General features: G+C 40.0%; 1 protein-coding gene across 1 annotated transcript in view; it reads right to left on the bottom strand.

The window, feature by feature from the left end:
- Positions 1–1,118: 1,118 nt before the first annotated feature.
- The window catches only part of LOC124172795 (caspase-3-like), a 71,564-nt gene continuing 53,533 nt past the window's right edge, over positions 1,119–19,149 (bottom strand). The window contains exons 7-8 of the mRNA XM_046552280.1: positions 13,413–13,578; positions 1,119–2,766 (exon numbers count right to left, since the gene is read on the bottom strand). Coding sequence (XP_046408236.1) covers positions 2,436–2,766; positions 13,413–13,578 — 497 coding nt within the window. The 3' untranslated portion in view covers positions 1,119–2,435. The remainder of the gene's footprint in view (positions 2,767–13,412; positions 13,579–19,149) is intronic.

Below are 19,149 nucleotides of genomic sequence, written 5' to 3'. Positions count from 1 at the left end.
TTAAATTTCGCGCGATCAATAAAAGGCGAAGTGGCAGGCATTGCAGGTTGTTCGTTTCATGGGCGGTAATACGGTCAGTCTATACAAAGTGTAAAACGGTGAGCATATTGATAATTGCGATTACGGTTTTAGCAAATTTTAGCATGAGAGACATTTCCTTGAAAACGCCCAAGAGAACAATGTTCAGCATAATTTTGGTTCCTGTTACTGCGGCGATGTTTCAGCGATGATGATGCCCAGGCGACGCCCGCCCGCCTCAATTCGCAAATAAAACCATCTCTTCGATTTCATAATCCCAGTTTGCCCGCCCTCGCTCATTTCCGCCATTTTGACTTCGCTCCTGACCGGTCCGAAAAGAAATTCTCGTAGCAAACGTAGGGCCTAGGGACCGGTGCTCCGGAGCACCGTCCGTAGCGGCTGGTAGCGGAAGTAGCATTCATTGGACCGCACTCCGTAGCACAGCCGAAAAGCAAATGCGGGAAGATACAAAAATTGAGAAGGATTTACGTCACTGCTGATATTGTCGTCGATGAAGACAAGAACTTGTATTTATGCCATAGTTTGGCATTCCCACCGTAAAAAATGCCCCAGATATGATACGCTAAAATTTTTTCGCACAGGAATTGTGAGGTCTAGGAGCCGATATTCACTTTTTACATTGTTTTTTATGGGATATTATGCTTCGATTAATGTCATTTCGTTTATCCTCACATTTTTCAGGAACGGTATGTGACGTCAAACGATGACTCACTGTACATTTAGTAAAATATACAGGTGAACATAATCGAGTTGATTAATTTGAAATAAGGGTTTCAATCTTTCGGACAAGATAATATTCAACGTTTAGAATGATCCTGGACAGGAAGATAATAAAAAGGATATTGATATCATTAGAGAAGAGAAGTTTGCAAGAAAAATCTCATAACTTTTAGTCAACTATTATGTCAACATAAAGTTTATGCTATCGATCTACATCTACATAATAATCAACTGCCATTAAAAACGCATCTACGATACTATCATCTGGAACCATCTAAAATATATCTGCCATTAAAAATTACAACATATGTACATGCATAAAAAGGATCACAATATGCAAGGTATAGTAATAAGGCACCTTTTATCCATAGCAATATTCATTTAAAAATATCACACTACACCAAATATTGCACAATATGATATTGACTTTTGAATGAAGTGATGGAAGGTTGTCTGATAAAAACCATGATATACATGCTGATATAAAAAAATATATAATATGCTATATAAAAATATTTTCTGTAGCATTTCAAAAAACAAAATAATCCTATATGAAATATTACCTTGTTTGTTTGACATTAATTGCAGACCTGAGTGTGTCAACCAAATAATGACCAATTTTTGCAATAATGAGACTTATGCAAACACAAGAATCCTCTTCTGCCCTTCACTAGCAGACATCGTCATTTCCAACAATAAGTTGAGCATATTTTTTGAAAAACTTGCATTCCATACTCTGCATGCAAGTACCATTATGTATTCGTTTCTCTTTTTAATCAAAACCTTTTGTTTATATCTGATCTTCGCTAATAATCGATTACACCAAGTTAGCACACATGACATTTTATTTTTACCCTGATTCATTTTCCATATTGCTCAGGCACATTTGCTGCAAGAAAAATGCAACCATGGCGTCATTCCTTGACCTTGTTTTTTTACTTTGTTTACAGTCTGGTTCTCGCTATTAACAGATTCCACAAAGTTACCTCAAATGACATCTTATGTTTACCCTGATTTATTTTCATTATTGCCAAGGCACATTCGCAAACTAACACCCTGACTTCATTCCTTGCCCTTGCTGTATTACCTTTGTTCATTATCTTGTTCTCCCTATTAATAGATTACAAAAAGTTCGCCCACATGACAATTTATTTTTACCCTGATATATTTTCCATATTGCCTAGGCACATTCGCGGCAAGAAAACTGCAACCATGACGTCATTCTTTGCCCTTGTTTTTTACATTTGTTTACAGTCTGGTTCTCGCTATTAATAGATTCCATAAAATTACCACAAATGACATCTTATTTTTACACTGATTTATTTTCATTATTGCCCAGGCACATTCGCTGCAAGAAAACTGCAGCCATTATGTCATTCCTTGCCCTTGTTTTTTACATTTGTTTACAGTCTGGTTCTTGCTATTAATAGATTCCACAAAATTACTTCAAATGACATCTTGTTTTTTTTTTTTCATTATTGCGAAGGCACATTCTCTGCAAGAAAAATGCAACCATGATGTCATTCTTTGCCCTAGCTGTATTATCTCTGATTATTATCTTGTTCTTGCTTTTCATAGATTACACTAAGTAAGCCCACAGTACATCTTATTTTTACCCTGATTAACTTTCCGTATTGCCCAGGCACATTCGCTGCAAGAAAACTGCAACGATGACGTCATTCCTTGTCCTTGTTGTCCTTCCCCTTGCTGTCCTTGCCCTTGGCGTAGAAGTAGTAGAGTCGCAAGAGTGTGGATATGATGGTCGGCTGCTGCTTCACCAGTTGGATGGGTTCGTACCTTAGGGGAGGGGACGGCTTGCGAATTTTAGAGGTATCAAAGCGCCTCGCGTCCGACTCAACCTCCTCCGTCTCCTCCACACCCCCTCTTTCCAATCGCCCCTCTCCTCCTTCCTCCAGCTCCTTCAACGACGACACTGAGTCGTGGCCCATGACGCGTCCCTCTTCAGCACCATCTCCTGCAGGCCCTGCACCATCTTCAGACACCACCCTGTTTCAATGAGAGATCAGAGGTGAGGGGTGGAGCAGAGCCAAATATTTCTCCTCCTCCTCAGTCTCCTTTTCATTTTCAAATACAGTAAAACCTCTATGTAGTGAACCTCTTTACATCATGAACCTCCATACTTCATACCACCCCTACATTCCCCAACAGATTTACATGTAAATTTATAGGCACACCTCTTTGTAGTGAACCTCTTCATATCGTAAAACCTCCACTTATCATACCAAGGAGACACCCCCGAGACGGCCTAACTACCTCTGCAAATAATACCGAGACAATTAGAGACCATTAATGCAGCCGTGATTACGTACATGGAATGACATTTTCAGCGATAAATGTTTCACCTGTATTTTTTTCTTATACACCTTTATCATGGCTTAATTTTCACGTAAACCATTAGATATGGCCATTTTGTTCCATATGAGAGCATGCCTAACAGTTAATAAGAAAAAAGATATCCAACTATCCTAATCATTTTAAGTGACTGTTGAATTAAGAGAGATCACATCGTTTCCTCTCAAATCACGGCAAAAATCATGCGATAGTTCTCGCTTTCTGTAATTGTTAAATAATAAATATATGTTCACCAATGCATGCATCTTTGTTTAAACGCATAAATATAATGGTTTAAAAGACCGTAGTTCCTTCATTTCTGAAAGGATATGAAAAAATGGTGCCTATCACTAAAACCTATCTATAGTGAACCTTCATGCATCAAATTGCCCAAATTTTTGTCCCCTCCATTACAATGTAAAGAGGTTTTACTGTATTAACTTCCACATAGTTGAGCCTAATATCTTTGAAGGGTCTTTCACTCCGACAGTGGCTTATACTCTGTTCACTTTATCTCTGCGGGTGTGCTGGTGTGGCCAAAGCAAGTGGACATGAGGGGAGGGAAAGTATCTTTATATGTGACTTTCCCTCAACCAATCAGCAAACAGCAGGCGTGGCCTCAGTGAGTCACTCTCAAACCACCGCCGAGTGAACATCGTGAATCTGCTCGTGGAGCAGTGTTGCCAAACCTCACGTGTTCTCCTTGTATGTGACTAAGTAATAATAATAATAATAAATTTATTGGTGCCAAAAGATATGCAAAAACATATACACCCATGTCTCGTATAGCGCAAGGGATGCGTTCCTTGGGGTCTTTGCGCTATACGAATTTGCGTTATACGAGAGCGTTTTAACATAGGGAAGATAGGGATGCGTTCCTGGTAGCATAGATCTTGGGTATTGAATTTCTTCTAAAACATCTATATTCCCATAAAAAGCCTTAGAAAACGTTATTTCTAAAAATATTTATAGTTTAAAACTTCTTTAAAGATAGTATTCACGCATTCAAAGACTTTTATTCACGTTAAAAAAAATTCTTACGTGCTTTCGAAATTCCATCCTGTCGTGCGGGTGGGCTAACATCTGCTATCTCAGGGGATCGTAATGCGTTGCCGGCAGTTGACGATTTTTCAAACTAGTCTAAAAACAACTATTGTGTCACCCAGGCCCTTTTGTCGCTCATCGAAATGACAGGAAAATGCTACTTTAAATGCCATTTCATAGCCAGCGGAGTTTATGAATGATAAATCATTTTAATTTGAAGTCCTCCGAGTCATTAGCAGCTACGTGAAACAGTCTTTAAATGCCTTGAAACCTGACCCAGGTTTTCCTTCCCTGAAAATGAATGAACGAGAATGCATTCTTTTCCAAAAGAATATCGTCTCGTCAACAATAAAAACTAGTTGAGGGGGAAAGGAGCCACTTTCAATAACAGCTTGGAGTTCATTAGAAAATGTTGTGGTGGCTGCGCTATCAACACTTGCAGATTCACCTGATATCGCCGCACTGAAAATACCTGCTTGCCGTTTAAATTCTGGAACCAACCAGAGCTTTCACTAAATGTCTCGGAGCGATTACCACTCTCGTCTTTTTGTACTGATTCACCATGAACTTTCCGTATGTGTAGACCGCTTGGTTGAAGTTAGTGCGGCTGAGGTCACTGATATTTTAGCTTCGTCTTTATTCAGAATAAGGCATCGTGAGTTTAAACTTCTGCGCAATATCGCTTTGACGCTCTCCATTTTCAAAGCAATTGACCTCTCTCAAGTCCTCTTCTAGGTTTATGGTTTTTCTTGATAAATTCTTGATTTTTCTACACGCATTCCTATTTTTTGCCATATTCTCGTGGTTTTTACTCTGTATGACTCTATCTAAATCACCTTCTTCTGCTGAACTGTATTCCTGAGACGCAGAAGGCCTAAGACTGCGGGGAGGGAACGAAGCCATTGTGTTTGAGACTCTATAGCGGACCCTTTTATGTGTCGATGCTATTCATGCGCAACTCGGCCACCGCTCCATTTCTCCCCCGTGAATGCCGATGACCTTGAAGGCTTTAGCGTAGACACACTACCTGGAAGTCAATCGCCCGGTAACCTACGACGGCAAAAATACGTCTCAAATCGTATTGCTGAAAAAAAACTCATTTCCACTAGTCCCACGCTTAATTAACGATCTAAATTATTTATTATCATTCTGTTAAGGAGACGAGATAAATTACTTCGGTAGGCCGGCTATCTGGACCCAATGACGAGTAATACTTTTGGCAATTGCACAGCAATGAATTTCGATTAATATATGAACAAAAAAGAAGATTTGAGGCAAGAAATAATATTAATATGCCTTAATTGATAGAAATTTCATGTGTACTTAGCGCAAGTTCACGTTTTATCACGAGAGCGTTTAAAATATGTGATTAGGCTACACTGCGTTGCAATGTTTCCCCGAGGAACGAATTTGCGCTATATCGAAATTGCGCTAATCGAAATTGCGCTATACGAGACATGGGTGTATAGGACCCGTCAAAAAAGATAAACACTTACACAAGAGATTCTGAATGAACAATACATAAAAGAATGTTACACAGTTACAACAAAACAATTAAGAATTGAGGAATTCCTCAATAGAATAAAAGGCATTGTTTAAAAGGTACATCTTTAATTTAGAGGAGAAATTTCCTTTCACCTTTTCATCTTTTAATGAGGCAGGTAGGTTATTATAAATCCTGCAACTCATGGTGACAGGACCAGTATTAAAAATACAAAGGTTATGTTGTCTCACAGCATAATTGTCTCTGCTTCTCGTGTTATGATTATGAATATCAAGATTCTTTAGAAGTGTCAAGTGAGAATGGTGATTTCTTATAAGCATCGCAGCACAATAAATATAAATACAAGGTAGGGGAAGGATTTGTAACTTTTTAAAAAGATTGCGACAGCTGTCTCGTTTCCTAGCTTTGCAGATGATTCTGACTGCCCATTTCTGTAATTTAAAAATACGAACAGCCTTAGGGGATAGACCCCAGGCTAAAATACCATATCTTAGCCTGCTATAGATATGAGCAAAATAAATAGTGATAGCTGTTCGTGAGTCGGTTAATTGCATCATGCGTCTAATGAGATAGCATCCAGATGCAATAGTGGATGAAATATGATTAATATGAGAAGTAAGCCTTCCACCAACAGTGCCTCGAATTCGGCACGGTAGCTGACAATGTCATGGGCTTCTGCGAAAGGATTATCCCAAAATTATGCCTTCCAAATGAGTAGGCATATTGTCTCAGTGCCGGGGCCAAAATACCTGTGGCCACCTATGACTCTCACGTTTTCAGTGGCAAAGTATAGTGGCTATGTACATTTGGCAACGTTATGTTTGCTCCTCCTCTTTCTCTCGGTACTTTACCCTCCCCTATCAGCGAAGCCATCTGAGAGTATCCGTGTTCTCACGAAAGCTCACCCGCAGACATTAAGTGAATAGACTATAGTAAGGACGACCCTCGCCACATATGCCACCAGTACCCGCCAGCAAGTATATTATGTGCCAGCAAGTTACATGGTCTCCCCTTGTTAGCCGGGATTCAAACCCGGACCTCCCGATTGCCGCTCAGGTGTGTTAACCAGTTATAGCACCAAGCCATTTTCACAGAGCGAACTTTGGGATGGGTTTTTCCACACAAGATGTTGACGTCACAAGTCCACACTGTGGCACATTTGGCGAGGGTCGTGCTTACTAAGCCACTGTCGGGGTGAAAGACCCTTACTCTACCGCTGGTCTGCAACGACGAATTTCAAAGCACTGCAGGAACGAGTGACTTTGTACGCAGTCACGTGCATGGGTGCAAAGTTAAATACACCAATGGATGTTGATGTCACATGTGCCACAATGTGGACTTGTGACGTCAACATCTTGTTATGCAAAACCCATCCCAAAGTTCTCCCAGAGAAAATGGCTTGTTGGTGTAACTGGCTAACACACCTGACCGGAATTCGGGAGATCCGGGTTCGAATCCTGGATAAGTCAAATAATTTTTCATGGCAAACTTCATCCCTTGGTGTATTCAATTTTGCACCCGTGCACGTGACTGCATACGAAGCCACTTGTTCCTGCAGAGCTTTAAAATTTGTCGTCGCCAACCAGTGACAAATAGGGTTTTTCTCGAAAATGAAAAAGAGACTTCGTGGACTTCCACTGCTTTATTTTGCCTGAAAGACATGTTTCGAACCATAGAGGTAATTATCACGTACTTCTCTAAGGTGATGTCATTCTCTAATGGGATGTCATCCCATTGCTTCTGCGTTGAACCCATTCCCTCCACACATCGACCCCTTTGCACTTCCATTGAAATCCTTCGTAAGCCTTTCCCTATCCTATCCGTCACCGAAGTAGGCTGTACCTAAGCAGATTCTTTTTGTCCATTTGTTTTTGTAAATTTAATTTTTTATTCTACTAGTTATATTTCTTCTTTGTCCTCTAATTTATGTACTGTTACCTGGCCACTATAAAACGGCAACTGTATGCTGCATGTGGTTCTCTTTCTTTAACATAAAAATTAATTATTCGCGAATTTAAGGTTTAAATATATCTACGAACCATAAAATGGCTGACTGCAAAAAAACCACTAGCAGGTAGTGGACACAAAGGCTTTTTTTTGAGGACTGGGCACCCTCACCACTGGGAGCCCTACGTGGATTATCCCTTCTCTGAGAGAGGGCTCACTACTCTTCGTGGTGCATTCACCATGAAATAATTACAACGAATCCTAGCATTTCCTAGTAATTTATTTATCTTGCTGTTGTCCATTAGCCAAGGAAACTACCGTATATGTCTGAATATAGTCCCCCATTTCCGGCTCCGAAAATCAAGGATCCGATCCGAATCCGGATCCGATAAAAATCCTGGATCCGTCCATCCCTAATACCGTTTATTTCTGAATTTAGTCTCCCCTTTTTCCCCAAAAATGCCTGAGATAAAATTAAAAGAGGGTACTATATTCAAACGCATTTTTTTTAACTTTCCCCGAAACTGAAGCCTCAAAATCAGGGGGGAAAAAATAGAACCTAATGGATATTCTGGCTCTTAATAACTAGATAAAAGTTAGTCAAAAAAATTGAAAATACGCAAGAAACAATACTGTAACAAGTAAAAATTATAAAATTGATGAATGGGTTATGGTTCTTTTATCTGTTAATTAGTGAGTTTGCTCTATGTAACTTCACTGAAATCTTAGGGCCGTATTCTTAGTCAACCCTGTAGGGTCAACCGACCCTGGATACGTCATCAGCCCCTACATAAGCCGATCTCGCCCTACATATGACCATTTTTGGAACTAAACGGGCCCTACTTGATGTAGGGTAGCTGAACCAACCCTAAACCCTACAAAAACATGGCAGCCAAATATCATCTACTTATCACTTCGATTAAAGAATCTACGTTACAATGGATATTAAGGGGGATGAGCTCACACGAACTATTTTAAAATGTACAGTAACACAGCGGAAAGGTAATAATACTACCACTTTATAGCCACCATGTTAAATAAATTATAAAATTGACTGAACTAATAAGAACAATATAGCGGTATACATGCACCTTATTTCTACGAATACATAGTAATATTTTTCACGTTTGGCACTTGTTATACTTTTGGGAAACCAATACAGTGGAACCTCGTTAAAGCGAGTACGGGCTATAGCGACACTCCCGCTATAACGAGAGATAGCCGATGCACCGTCAATTGACCCTATAATAAGCGTGTTAAATAATTCGTTTTTACGAGACCCTTTTGGTGTTGGCTCTCGCCATAGCGAGGGTTTTACCGCCGGAAGACTTTCATCAAGACTCCTTAACCTCTGTAATTGCTAGCGATCTGTTAGAAATGAAGTTAATGGAGTACTCAGTCTCAAATTTATGTGGTAAACTGTCGTTCGATAAATAAGTAGTTAATTGTGGTGAAAATATTGTGGCATTAGCATTCGCGAATGCTTCATCTTCTTTTGTTCCTCGGGCGGCAGAAAGCAGTCGGCAGCATACCCGCACGTCCGTGAGTTGCGTGAATAGAAAGCATTTGATGGCAGTCACCATGGCCAAAAAAACACCAAACACGTCTAAGCAAGAAAGTAAAAATAAAGGAGTAATATGAGAGTGTCGAAATTAATTTATCTTCCTATTCGCTCTGCAAAATTAAAAAAAAACAAAAGCGCCCAAGAAATGCAGACGATGAAGAGTTATAAGGAGCTTTGTTCAGGTGGTTTTGCCCATTCAAATCTGCGGGAACTTCTGAGAAAGGGGCTACGCCCAAGCCTAAAGCGGAGTATTTCAGGGATAGATTGCGAATCAAGAATGTTAAGAGTGCGGAAAGATGATTATACTAATGCGAAGCATTATCTCCCCTCATAATTGCTGGTGATGCCTGCGGTGTAAACCCCAAGTCGTGGAAGAAAGGACTCCAATCATAAGTATCTTTAGAAGTATTCCCCGCGTCATATAACATACACGAAACGGAACTTTTTTACATACAACTCCCCGGCAAAACCCTTGCAGTATGAGGTATTTCTTGCAATGATGCCTCTAAAGGTAGGTAGTGCGTCTTAGCGATGATGTAGGATGTACGAAGAAATGATACTCAGCATGAATAGTCCGGATTGACGTATTTATTCTCCGTTGCGGATTTACAAGGGTGAACTATTCGCGTCAGTGGTCGGAGTCGTACTGGCGCTCTCTTTTGTCACGCGGGTAGCTGAGCATTCCCTGGTGGCCGCTGGAAGAACTCACAGAACAACTAACTCTCGTTTGCAGTGCCGTGGTAAACTCTGTGTATTATTTCAAATATGTCGCGAGCGTAACACACAAAAAGAAACTTTTTTCAACAACGGCAATTTTAATCACATCATTTTTCAAGCTTAGCAAACTTTTTACCATAGATGATAAAGATATTACATTATCTGATAGAAAAAGTCTTCCAAGGCGGGAACGTTATACAACCTTCCACCGTTTTCGCCTGTGTAAACAAATGTAATGCGTTATTTCACTTCACAGCCGCTTAACGTACAGAAACAATAAACATACACCAATGGAAACATTTGAGGCATGTATTAACCGCGATACTGTTTTATCAGTTAATTTTTGAATTTTCAGTGGAAAATACCAAAATAATAGATTGATCACGTAAATGAACTAATTAAGTGCATAGAAAAATGGCTTCGTCGGTTGTGCATTGGCATAATGATTGACGAAACAATGCTTTCCATGATTTTTATTCAGTGCGGCGCTTATAAATTGTTTAAATAGTTAGTCGTTGTTTGAGTAAGGAAATTTAGTGATGCAAAAAAACATCGCCTTTCCTCTGGATTTATGGTTACGTTTATCGGATAGATGTTTATCTGTCGCCGCTCCACTCCTGTTCCTGTATATCAGTTTGCAACAGGTATATTGGCTATTATTTGCTCCACCTCCGGTAAAGCGACAATTCGCTATAGCGAGTGTTTATTAGTGCACCGTGGGGTGTCGTTATATCGAGAGTGCACTGTACTTCGTTTACCTATAACCAAAGAAAACATATTTTCATGCCACTATTTGCCACATAATAAACTTAACTACGGAAGGTGAAAGCGAATGACGAACCTCGATGATGCTACTTAAGTTTCCACGTCAATGATCATATTTGCTCCGTACTTATTACTATCTTGTACTGACCGCTTTCGAAATAATTTAAAGACAATAAGGCTCTACTTTTGGCTTGATATGAGAGTATTTGTAGCGATAATTAAGGTACCACAGCGGGCGACACGTATTGTTTATTTACCATGAGCCGTTGCCCTAACAATATGCCTGAAAATTATCGGATGTCTTCTCTTAGTATCATAGATAGTTCCCGTTACTCCACCAGAGTGGAAAATTGACGCTGCTCCATCATCTACGTCATTTCTGAGAACTTGACGACGGAATTGCCCCCCACCACTTATGTAGGGTAGAATGAGAAATACATGTAGGGGCCTTTTGTTATGTAGGGACGGATATGTAGGGTCGACTAAGAATACGGCCCTTAAATAAAACTCTACAATAACTTTTTAGAATAACCCTTTCATAAATACATTATGTTCTCTTTTATTTCCTGACACTCTTATTTTTGCATAATCTTTGACTACATTCTGAGGGGGACTATATTAGGAGAAATACGGTACAGTGGAACTTGTTTAGTACGTTTCTGAAGGGACCACAAAAAATGAACGTACTAACCAGGAAAACGTGCTAACGAGGAAAGTAAAAAATAGCAGTCGGGGTAATTGCAATCTGTGGAAAAGTCGTCATAATTACAATTACTATCGGTAGTTCTCGTAGGAACGCCTTCCTGAACTCTTTTCACCTTTAAAATAAATAAAATGGGCACTACATTGAAAAACAATACCATGTGAATAAAAAATCACAATGTTTCATAGATTTCCTGATGACAATTACATGAAAACGGCGTCTTTCTCCCGTGATTTATCCTATATGTATTTATAGAAAGAGGACAAGTATAGCTAAGTCATTTCTTTTTTGTCACTGCATACTCAGAGAATATAAAAACAACCCTGAGTATGTCAACGGGTTATTTTTAAACATCATAAAAATTGGACAAAATTATATTAACCTTAAATTACGGCAACAGCCGTACATTCGCTTATGGAATAAAGCCATATCGATTGTTATAGCGATCGATATATCGAATAATAACACGCAAGATTATTAGATTACGACGTAATAACAAGAAGATTTTATATTATACAGTTGAAATTTACTTTTCAAATTTGTTTAATGTCGTCTGCTTTCGTGCCGAGATGAAGTATTTTTAAGCTAAGCTTTGCGTGGAGATCCAGAGCATCGTCTGCTTCCGCAGCAGTAGTCAAATACGCACCTACTCCGTAGCACTGACGTCGTGCAGTACTGCTTTAGATAAAGTGGGAATTGGATAAGACTCATTTCTTCATCATGATAACTCGTGCAATAGCAACAATTGCCCACTCGTGAAATTTGTGCGCAGTGGGCACTCCAGAGGCAACAGAAGGTGAGGAGCTCGGGGTGGGGAAAATTGGGGCTTCTCATTGGCTGCAGTTTTGCATAGTCAGACATTCCTGATAAATGGCCATATTTTATTATTCATCGCGTCATAAGAATTGAGAAATGCATTTGGATAAATCACGGTCGAAGAAAGATATGTGAAATGAATGCAAGAATTTTAATGGCTAATAATAATAAATTAAATCATGAATTCGGAGGTTTACGACCCTTGAGAAGATACTGGAGAACGAATTGCTGGTTGCGTCACGGCAAGCAATTGAGCGTACTAACCAGGAAAGTGCAATTTTTTCAAACGTACTAACCAAATACTTTTACCTGTATTTTGTTCGGATGGTACCGGGACCGAGAGAAATCGCCGTACTAAGGAGGAAAACGTACTAAGGAGGAACGTACTAACCAAGTTCCACTGTATTTGAAAGCATTGGTTTCTCTTTCTCATACTATCTGGGTGGTGGGTCTTCCGTCCCTGCGTAATTACTAACCTCACGTGGGGAACACATATAAAGAATATTTGCGGGATAGCCCTGAAGAAATTAGGATTCGTCAAGCGTATTGTGGGAAGATTTTCAGATGAGAAAGTGAAAGAAAGGTGCTATTTCGCTCTCGTCCGACCGCACCTTGAATATGCAGCGAGCGTATGGGATCCGGTGCAGAAAGACTTAATCCGTGAACTGAATAAAATACAAAGGAAGGCTGCGCGTTTCGTCAAAAACTGCTATGGGCGTACAGACAGCGTTACCCAGATGTTAAGCGAATTAGGCTGGGAGCCGCTGCAGACTCGGAGGCTGCGCGCTAGGCTTAGATTGCTTGAAAAATTGAAAATGGATATCTTTAAGAGCGACACGGAAAACATTATATTAGAGCCACACTATATTTCCAGGTCCGATAGAAGCAATAAATTAAGAGAGAGATTTTTCGCCGAATGGATAGATATGGGAATTCATTTTTCCCCCGAACCATAAAGGACTTTAATAAATGCTCCTCGTTAGAGTACTTCATTTTTTTTTTTTTTTTTTTTTTTAAACTGTAAACGGCTGGTGTCCTAACACCCACTGACACATGCCTTTTAGGCGGCTTGTGGGGTATTATATAGATGTAGATGTAGAATTATCAAGGACATATGTATTATATTCATGGTCTGTCGTGAGGGGGTAGGGCGGGCAGTCCCGGGTTAAGAGGGTCCACTACCAGCTAGAAATGGCAAATGTGAAAATGAGTGAGCAATTTCTCTTCAGAACAAGACTCACTTCTTCTCCATAAATTCAAAGTTCGCAACGTAGTGTGCAGTGAGCGTGAGCAGTGTCATCAGGTCGTCCTTCTTCTCCCTGGGCTTGGGCAGATCGTGCTCGATGACGTCGCAAAAAGACTGGATAAAGTAGGAGCCTTCCCTTGTGTGTCGAATCGATGCAAAACCTGAAATCAAATTCACATGATTGCAGTCACAGTGGTAGTCAGTCAAGAGTAAAAATTTCTAATAATTTCACCAATGAGAAGAGGTCCGTGAAATTCGAAAGTCGCAACATCGCAAAATAACGCGAAACAACACGAAATAACGATAAGATGGTAAATAAAAAACAAAATTTTGCGATTTTAGGTGAATAGGGTGGTTTCCTTCATCAAAGAAAACGAAATACATTGATTGCGATTCGTTACCCACCATTAGTGTATTCATAATATACAAATTATTTTGTTTTAGAAATACCGGGTTAGACGAATGGCAATGGTCCATTTTTATCCTCATTTGAAAAGGGCCAGATTGGCGCCCATGCGATGCCACTCCATGTGACGTCACAGGGACCTAGTTTCTATACGAGAAGATAGGAGTTATACGTCGTCTGAGGTTACCATTGCATGCATGAGGCGCAGAGCTCAGGGAAACATGTCTTAAAAATCACTTATTAAAACTGGCTAAGGTCGGAAAGTTTTCCTCGTTTGATAAGTTATTAATAATCCTTATTTAAGCCAAGCGCTACCAGTCAGCAGGGTACTAGGCTAGCCGCTAGCAGCCTGCGTCGTCCTCGCCTCAAGGTCACCTCGCAGGGCGGGAGGGGGAACCAGAAATACGTCACGCGGAGAGACTTCCCAACATTCATACTTAAGCGTCGCGTTTTCGCGCGCTTGAAAATTTTCACTTTTCATTTAATCGCGAAAAATAGATATCGCCATTTAAAAATCTAAAAGCGTGAAATACGTACTCCAGGAGTAATAATCTTTCGATTTAGGCAATAAAAAAATAATGGGAAACCACCCTATTAGCGAAAAAATCACATCCAATGAGTCACAATCTACAGTGGGACTTGGTTATAACGGCATCGGCTGTAACGTCAACTCGGGTTTAACGTCAAATTTTATACAGACCAGCCAAAATTAAAAATTAGTTAAAAGGGTACGCTTATTGCGTGTTTGGATTTTAGGGGGTACCCTGTACCGGCCCAACTACAGGCCCGTCTGTAAAAGGGATGATCGGATCGAATACCTCGGATCCAAATATCCGCGGATATTGCCCTTCATCGGATATATCAGATCCAAAGTCGTGGAAGACGTCGGATCTGGATCCGAAATTTCAAATAATAGCTTCAGTGAATGCAACGCCCCAATAAGGGTGGAAAGAGTTCCGATTCTCTCTTCGAATGTGCCGTCGCATGCGATTCTTGCCCTACTCATGAACCGTTTTGTTTGTAAGCTCTCGCAGAGGTGACGTAGGAGAATTTCAGCCGTGGAAAATAAAAAAAAGGAAAAATATGACTGGCACATGGTGTGACTCTTCCCAAGGGATTGAACAATCGTTGGGGCAATCTCAGCGTCAGGAATTTGAAAATGCATTTGGATCTGAAAATATCTGATCTGAAATATCAGGGTGATTTTTCTGAGAGACAGAGACCGTTTGCTATAGGCTCCTTTATCTAGAGAAGAAGAAGAAGGCTGTAGTTCAGCCTTCATTGGAGAGATTTTTCAAAAAAGTTGACCGAACGCCAAATGGGTTAATTGTCTTGTAATGCTCATAATTTACATAAAACATACAATATACAGTACACTCCCGATTATCCGGGGTAATGATGGGGAGAGATGGCACGAATAATCGAAAAACACGGATAACCCAAACTTTCAGTTAAATGTCTTTTAATGTTCATAATTTACTTAAAACAAACAATATATTATTAATTATGCAGTTATTGTGTTGCTTTAGAGTGCTTTCAGGACTCCTTGAGAGCTTTCTTCGCCAGATCGCGATCTTTTTAGCGGCGATAACATAGTTGTACTCGTATTATTAATGCTTTGTGTATGGCCTGGTTTCGAAAACCACGCATCCGTGGCTGTGTGATAACGGATACAGGAAAAAGGTTTGCACGAATGCTTCAAAACCACTGCTTCACGTCGCAAACTACACTGTCAGGCACTAGGCCACGTACTCGCGTCTCGCACAAGTTGCCCGGGTTGAAACTGCTGCGGGACTTGTATCCGTGATCAAGGAGCGCGGTCGCGCACTGCGAGGCTTGGAAAACAGGAACACGGTGCTCCCGTGAATGCAACTAGAGCGCGATCGCTTCTGTTTCACGAAGGGGATTCTAACGGGAATGATAAGCCCCGTATGTCCTAGCATTGATGCAGTAATTCTGGTGATTTTGCGTAGGATTTAAAAAAACAAAGATCGCGGAAAAAATTGAGCGAGAGTGAAAATCATGCACGGATAATCCGCAACCCGGATAAACCGCAGCCGGATAATCGGGAGTCTACTGTATTATTATTTATGTAGTTATCCTGACATTTTAGAGCGCTTCCCGGACTCAACGAGAACTTTCTTCGTCAGTTCGCGATCTTTTTGACGGAGCGTGGTCGCGCACCGCAAGGCTTCGAAAACAGGAACACGGTGCTCCTGCGAAAGCAGCTAGCGTGCGATCGCTACCACTTCATGAAGGGGGTTCCAACAGAAATAATAAGCCCGGATGATCCATGCATTAATGCAGTAATTCCGATGATTTTGCATCCAATTTTTTTTTTTTACAGTAAATTCCGTTTAATGGGTCCACTTGGGGCAGCCGCTTAATTTGGGCAGATCTTGAAGAACAGAACCCAATAGAGGAATATCCCAGTAGAGTATTCTCCGCTTAATTGGGACTATGTACATGCCGCTTTATTGGGCCATGAGTCGGTGACATAGACTATATACTCGCGGCAAAATTAAACTTTTTAGTTTTCAGAATACTATTTTTTATTTTTCTCCTTTGATTTACTCTTATTTTTCACAAATGTTCCCATTCTTGCCCTATTTTAGAAGCTCTCGTTGTTATACTATCTGCTAGAGGATAGGACTTTTCTTTAATAGGACTTAGTAATAGACATTCATTCAGCGTGGCCCGAGGCTGTGAAAAATATTTTTAACTAAATTGCTATTTTTCTTTAAAACGATAATAAATTAACTAAACTCGCTGATTAATTAATCAAATTAATGGTTTAATATGCTGCATTATAAACATTCTTTAGTCTTCTTTCTATCATTTCAACGTTTTCTTATGCTGATATACAGGATAGTTCGCCTAATTGGGGCAGCCGCTTAATTGGGGCAAAGTGCACAAGTCCTGATATGTCCCAATTAACCGGAATCTACTGTATAAAGATTGTGGAAAAAATTGAGCGAGAGTGAAAATCACGCAAGGATAATCCGCAACCCGCATAACCTCAGCCGAATAATCGGGAGCCAGCTGTATTTATATTTTTTATTGCAGGCTAAAATTAAGCACCAAAAATTCATAAAACTGAAAAAGAGGCATACATTTGCAAACAAAGAGTTGTTTTTTGCTTGAATTTTATTTTTTAAATGTCACTACACTTTTTTTAAGATACCTATCTCAAACCGGCCGAATTTGAGGTATGTGTTGTTAGAACTTAGCCATCTATTTGCATTTAATAATATATTTTATAATTTTTAACTTTAATAACAGTGTCATGAAAAATGACTGACTCTCTAGGTGCTTAGTGCAGGTATATGGGTATTGGAACTGCTCCACTACTTGCTGACGTTGACAGTGAACTAATGGAAACATAGTAAAGTGCACACCAGTCGTAATAAACTTGTCCACGGTAAGTGGATGAGTTTATTACGTTTTCATAACATTGTGTTTATGTTAATAGTCCACTGTGCTACACTTTTGAATAAGTCTTTAGGAGGGGAATTGAATTGCCGAATAAAAAGTGTAGGGTGCCATTTAAAAAAGACATACCGCTGTTCATATCTTTGTAAATAACAAAGCTACGCAGAAGGCAATCATGCTGATTAATGTCCCACTGGCTGCTAGTAAACATTTGCTTGACACATTTTTGAATTTGCATCTGGACAAAAAGTTATTTCTGGTGGTCGACAGTTTGATTCATATATTCCTCTCCACTCCACCTTTTCAGGCACTGTTGAGTTGTGGCGGTGAATTTCTGGTGGTCAAGATAAATGGGACACCCTATATGTTAGGAAAGTAAAATAAAACAATTATAATATTATTTGAAAGTATTGAAGTAATATTGGGTGTTTCAAAGTTGTTATACATCGCAGTAATTTGATGTCTCCATGTTTCTGGGTTTCACCGCGTGGATTTTCTTTGTGAGGACAGTTTCTCCTGTGTTCCAACCGGCGTCGTCACAAAGAAAATCCACTCGGTGAAACCCAGAAACATGGAGACATTATCTAGACAACGCCGCGGAAAACTACGCATCAACTTCATCGCAGTAATTTATTTATTATGTTAAATGTTCACCCAACATATACATAATTATAGGGCATAATCTCTAATGTTTGCCAAGAATTTTGTAATAGCTGTCTCAAACTGGCCGAATTTTGAGATAGAAGTAAGAAGTAAGCCATCGATATGCATTGCATGAAAGACATCATTTAAATGTTCAACTGCACTAATAATGGTGCTTTAAACTTCAAGGGTGTACCACTGACAAGGGGAGACCATGAAACTTGCTCCCCCTTATCCAACGTCGTATTTTTTATGGCCTTCGGAATGGTGAACACATCCCTGAACTAGTAGCGGTTCCGTTGAATGGGCCTTAGTTTGGCTGCAACTAATTAATTCTCATGCGGTACTTTTCACAAGCCGCGTATAGTTCCATGATATCGCACAACTCAGAAGGCAGGTCAGGTGGGGAAGTGGTAGCGTTTAAGGCTACCACCCAGGGGACCAGTGTTCGGGGCTCCGTGATGGCTGTATTTTTGTTGTCTTCATTGTGATCATACGGTGTCAACTTTTTCATTAATTTTAATTGCCACAAGCATAGACATACCTAAACGCCATTATGATGATAAAAAAATAGTCTCATGTCTATCCTTGTCGCAATTAAAATTAATGAAAAAGTTGACTCCGAATAATCACAATGAAGACAACAAAATATACAGCCATCACGGAGCCCCGAACCCTGGTCCCCTGGGAGGTAGCCGTAAACACTACCACTACTCCACCTGACCCGCCTTCTGCGATATCATGGAACTATACGCGGCTTGTGAAAAGTACCGCATGAAAATTAAATAATTACAGCCAAGCTAAGGCCCATTCAACGGAACCACTACCAGCTCAGGGATGTGTTCACCATTCTGAAGGCCATAAAAAATACAGTGAGTCCTCTTTCTACGTCACCCCGTTTAACGACATTTCGCGATAACGTCACGAAAACTTTGAGACCGTCATTCGTTTAACGCACCTTCGCTTCGCGATAACGTCAAGGCTTTTAAATTTCGCACGAGAAAAAAATGAGAAGCGGCAGGCGTTGCAGGTTGTTCGTTTTGTGGGTGGTAATACAGTCAGTCTAAGCGAAGTGTAAAACGGTGTGTTTATTGTTAATTGCGATTACAGTTTTAGCAAATTTTCTGCTAAATGAATTCTTAGGTAAGTGCGCAAGGTTTTACTTGACATAATGGTTTTCAGGAACCTAAAAAGTGATTTCGAGGAATTTTTCCGTGTAGAACTCGGAGTTTTTGTCGTCACTTTTTTCGCC

The sequence above is a fragment of the Ischnura elegans genome (genome assembly GCF_921293095.1).
Source record: "Ischnura elegans chromosome 13 unlocalized genomic scaffold, ioIscEleg1.1 SUPER_13_unloc_3, whole genome shotgun sequence".
NCBI classification, from domain to species: domain Eukaryota; kingdom Metazoa; phylum Arthropoda; class Insecta; order Odonata; family Coenagrionidae; genus Ischnura; species Ischnura elegans.
This window is presented reverse-complemented; position numbering and strand designations above follow the sequence as displayed.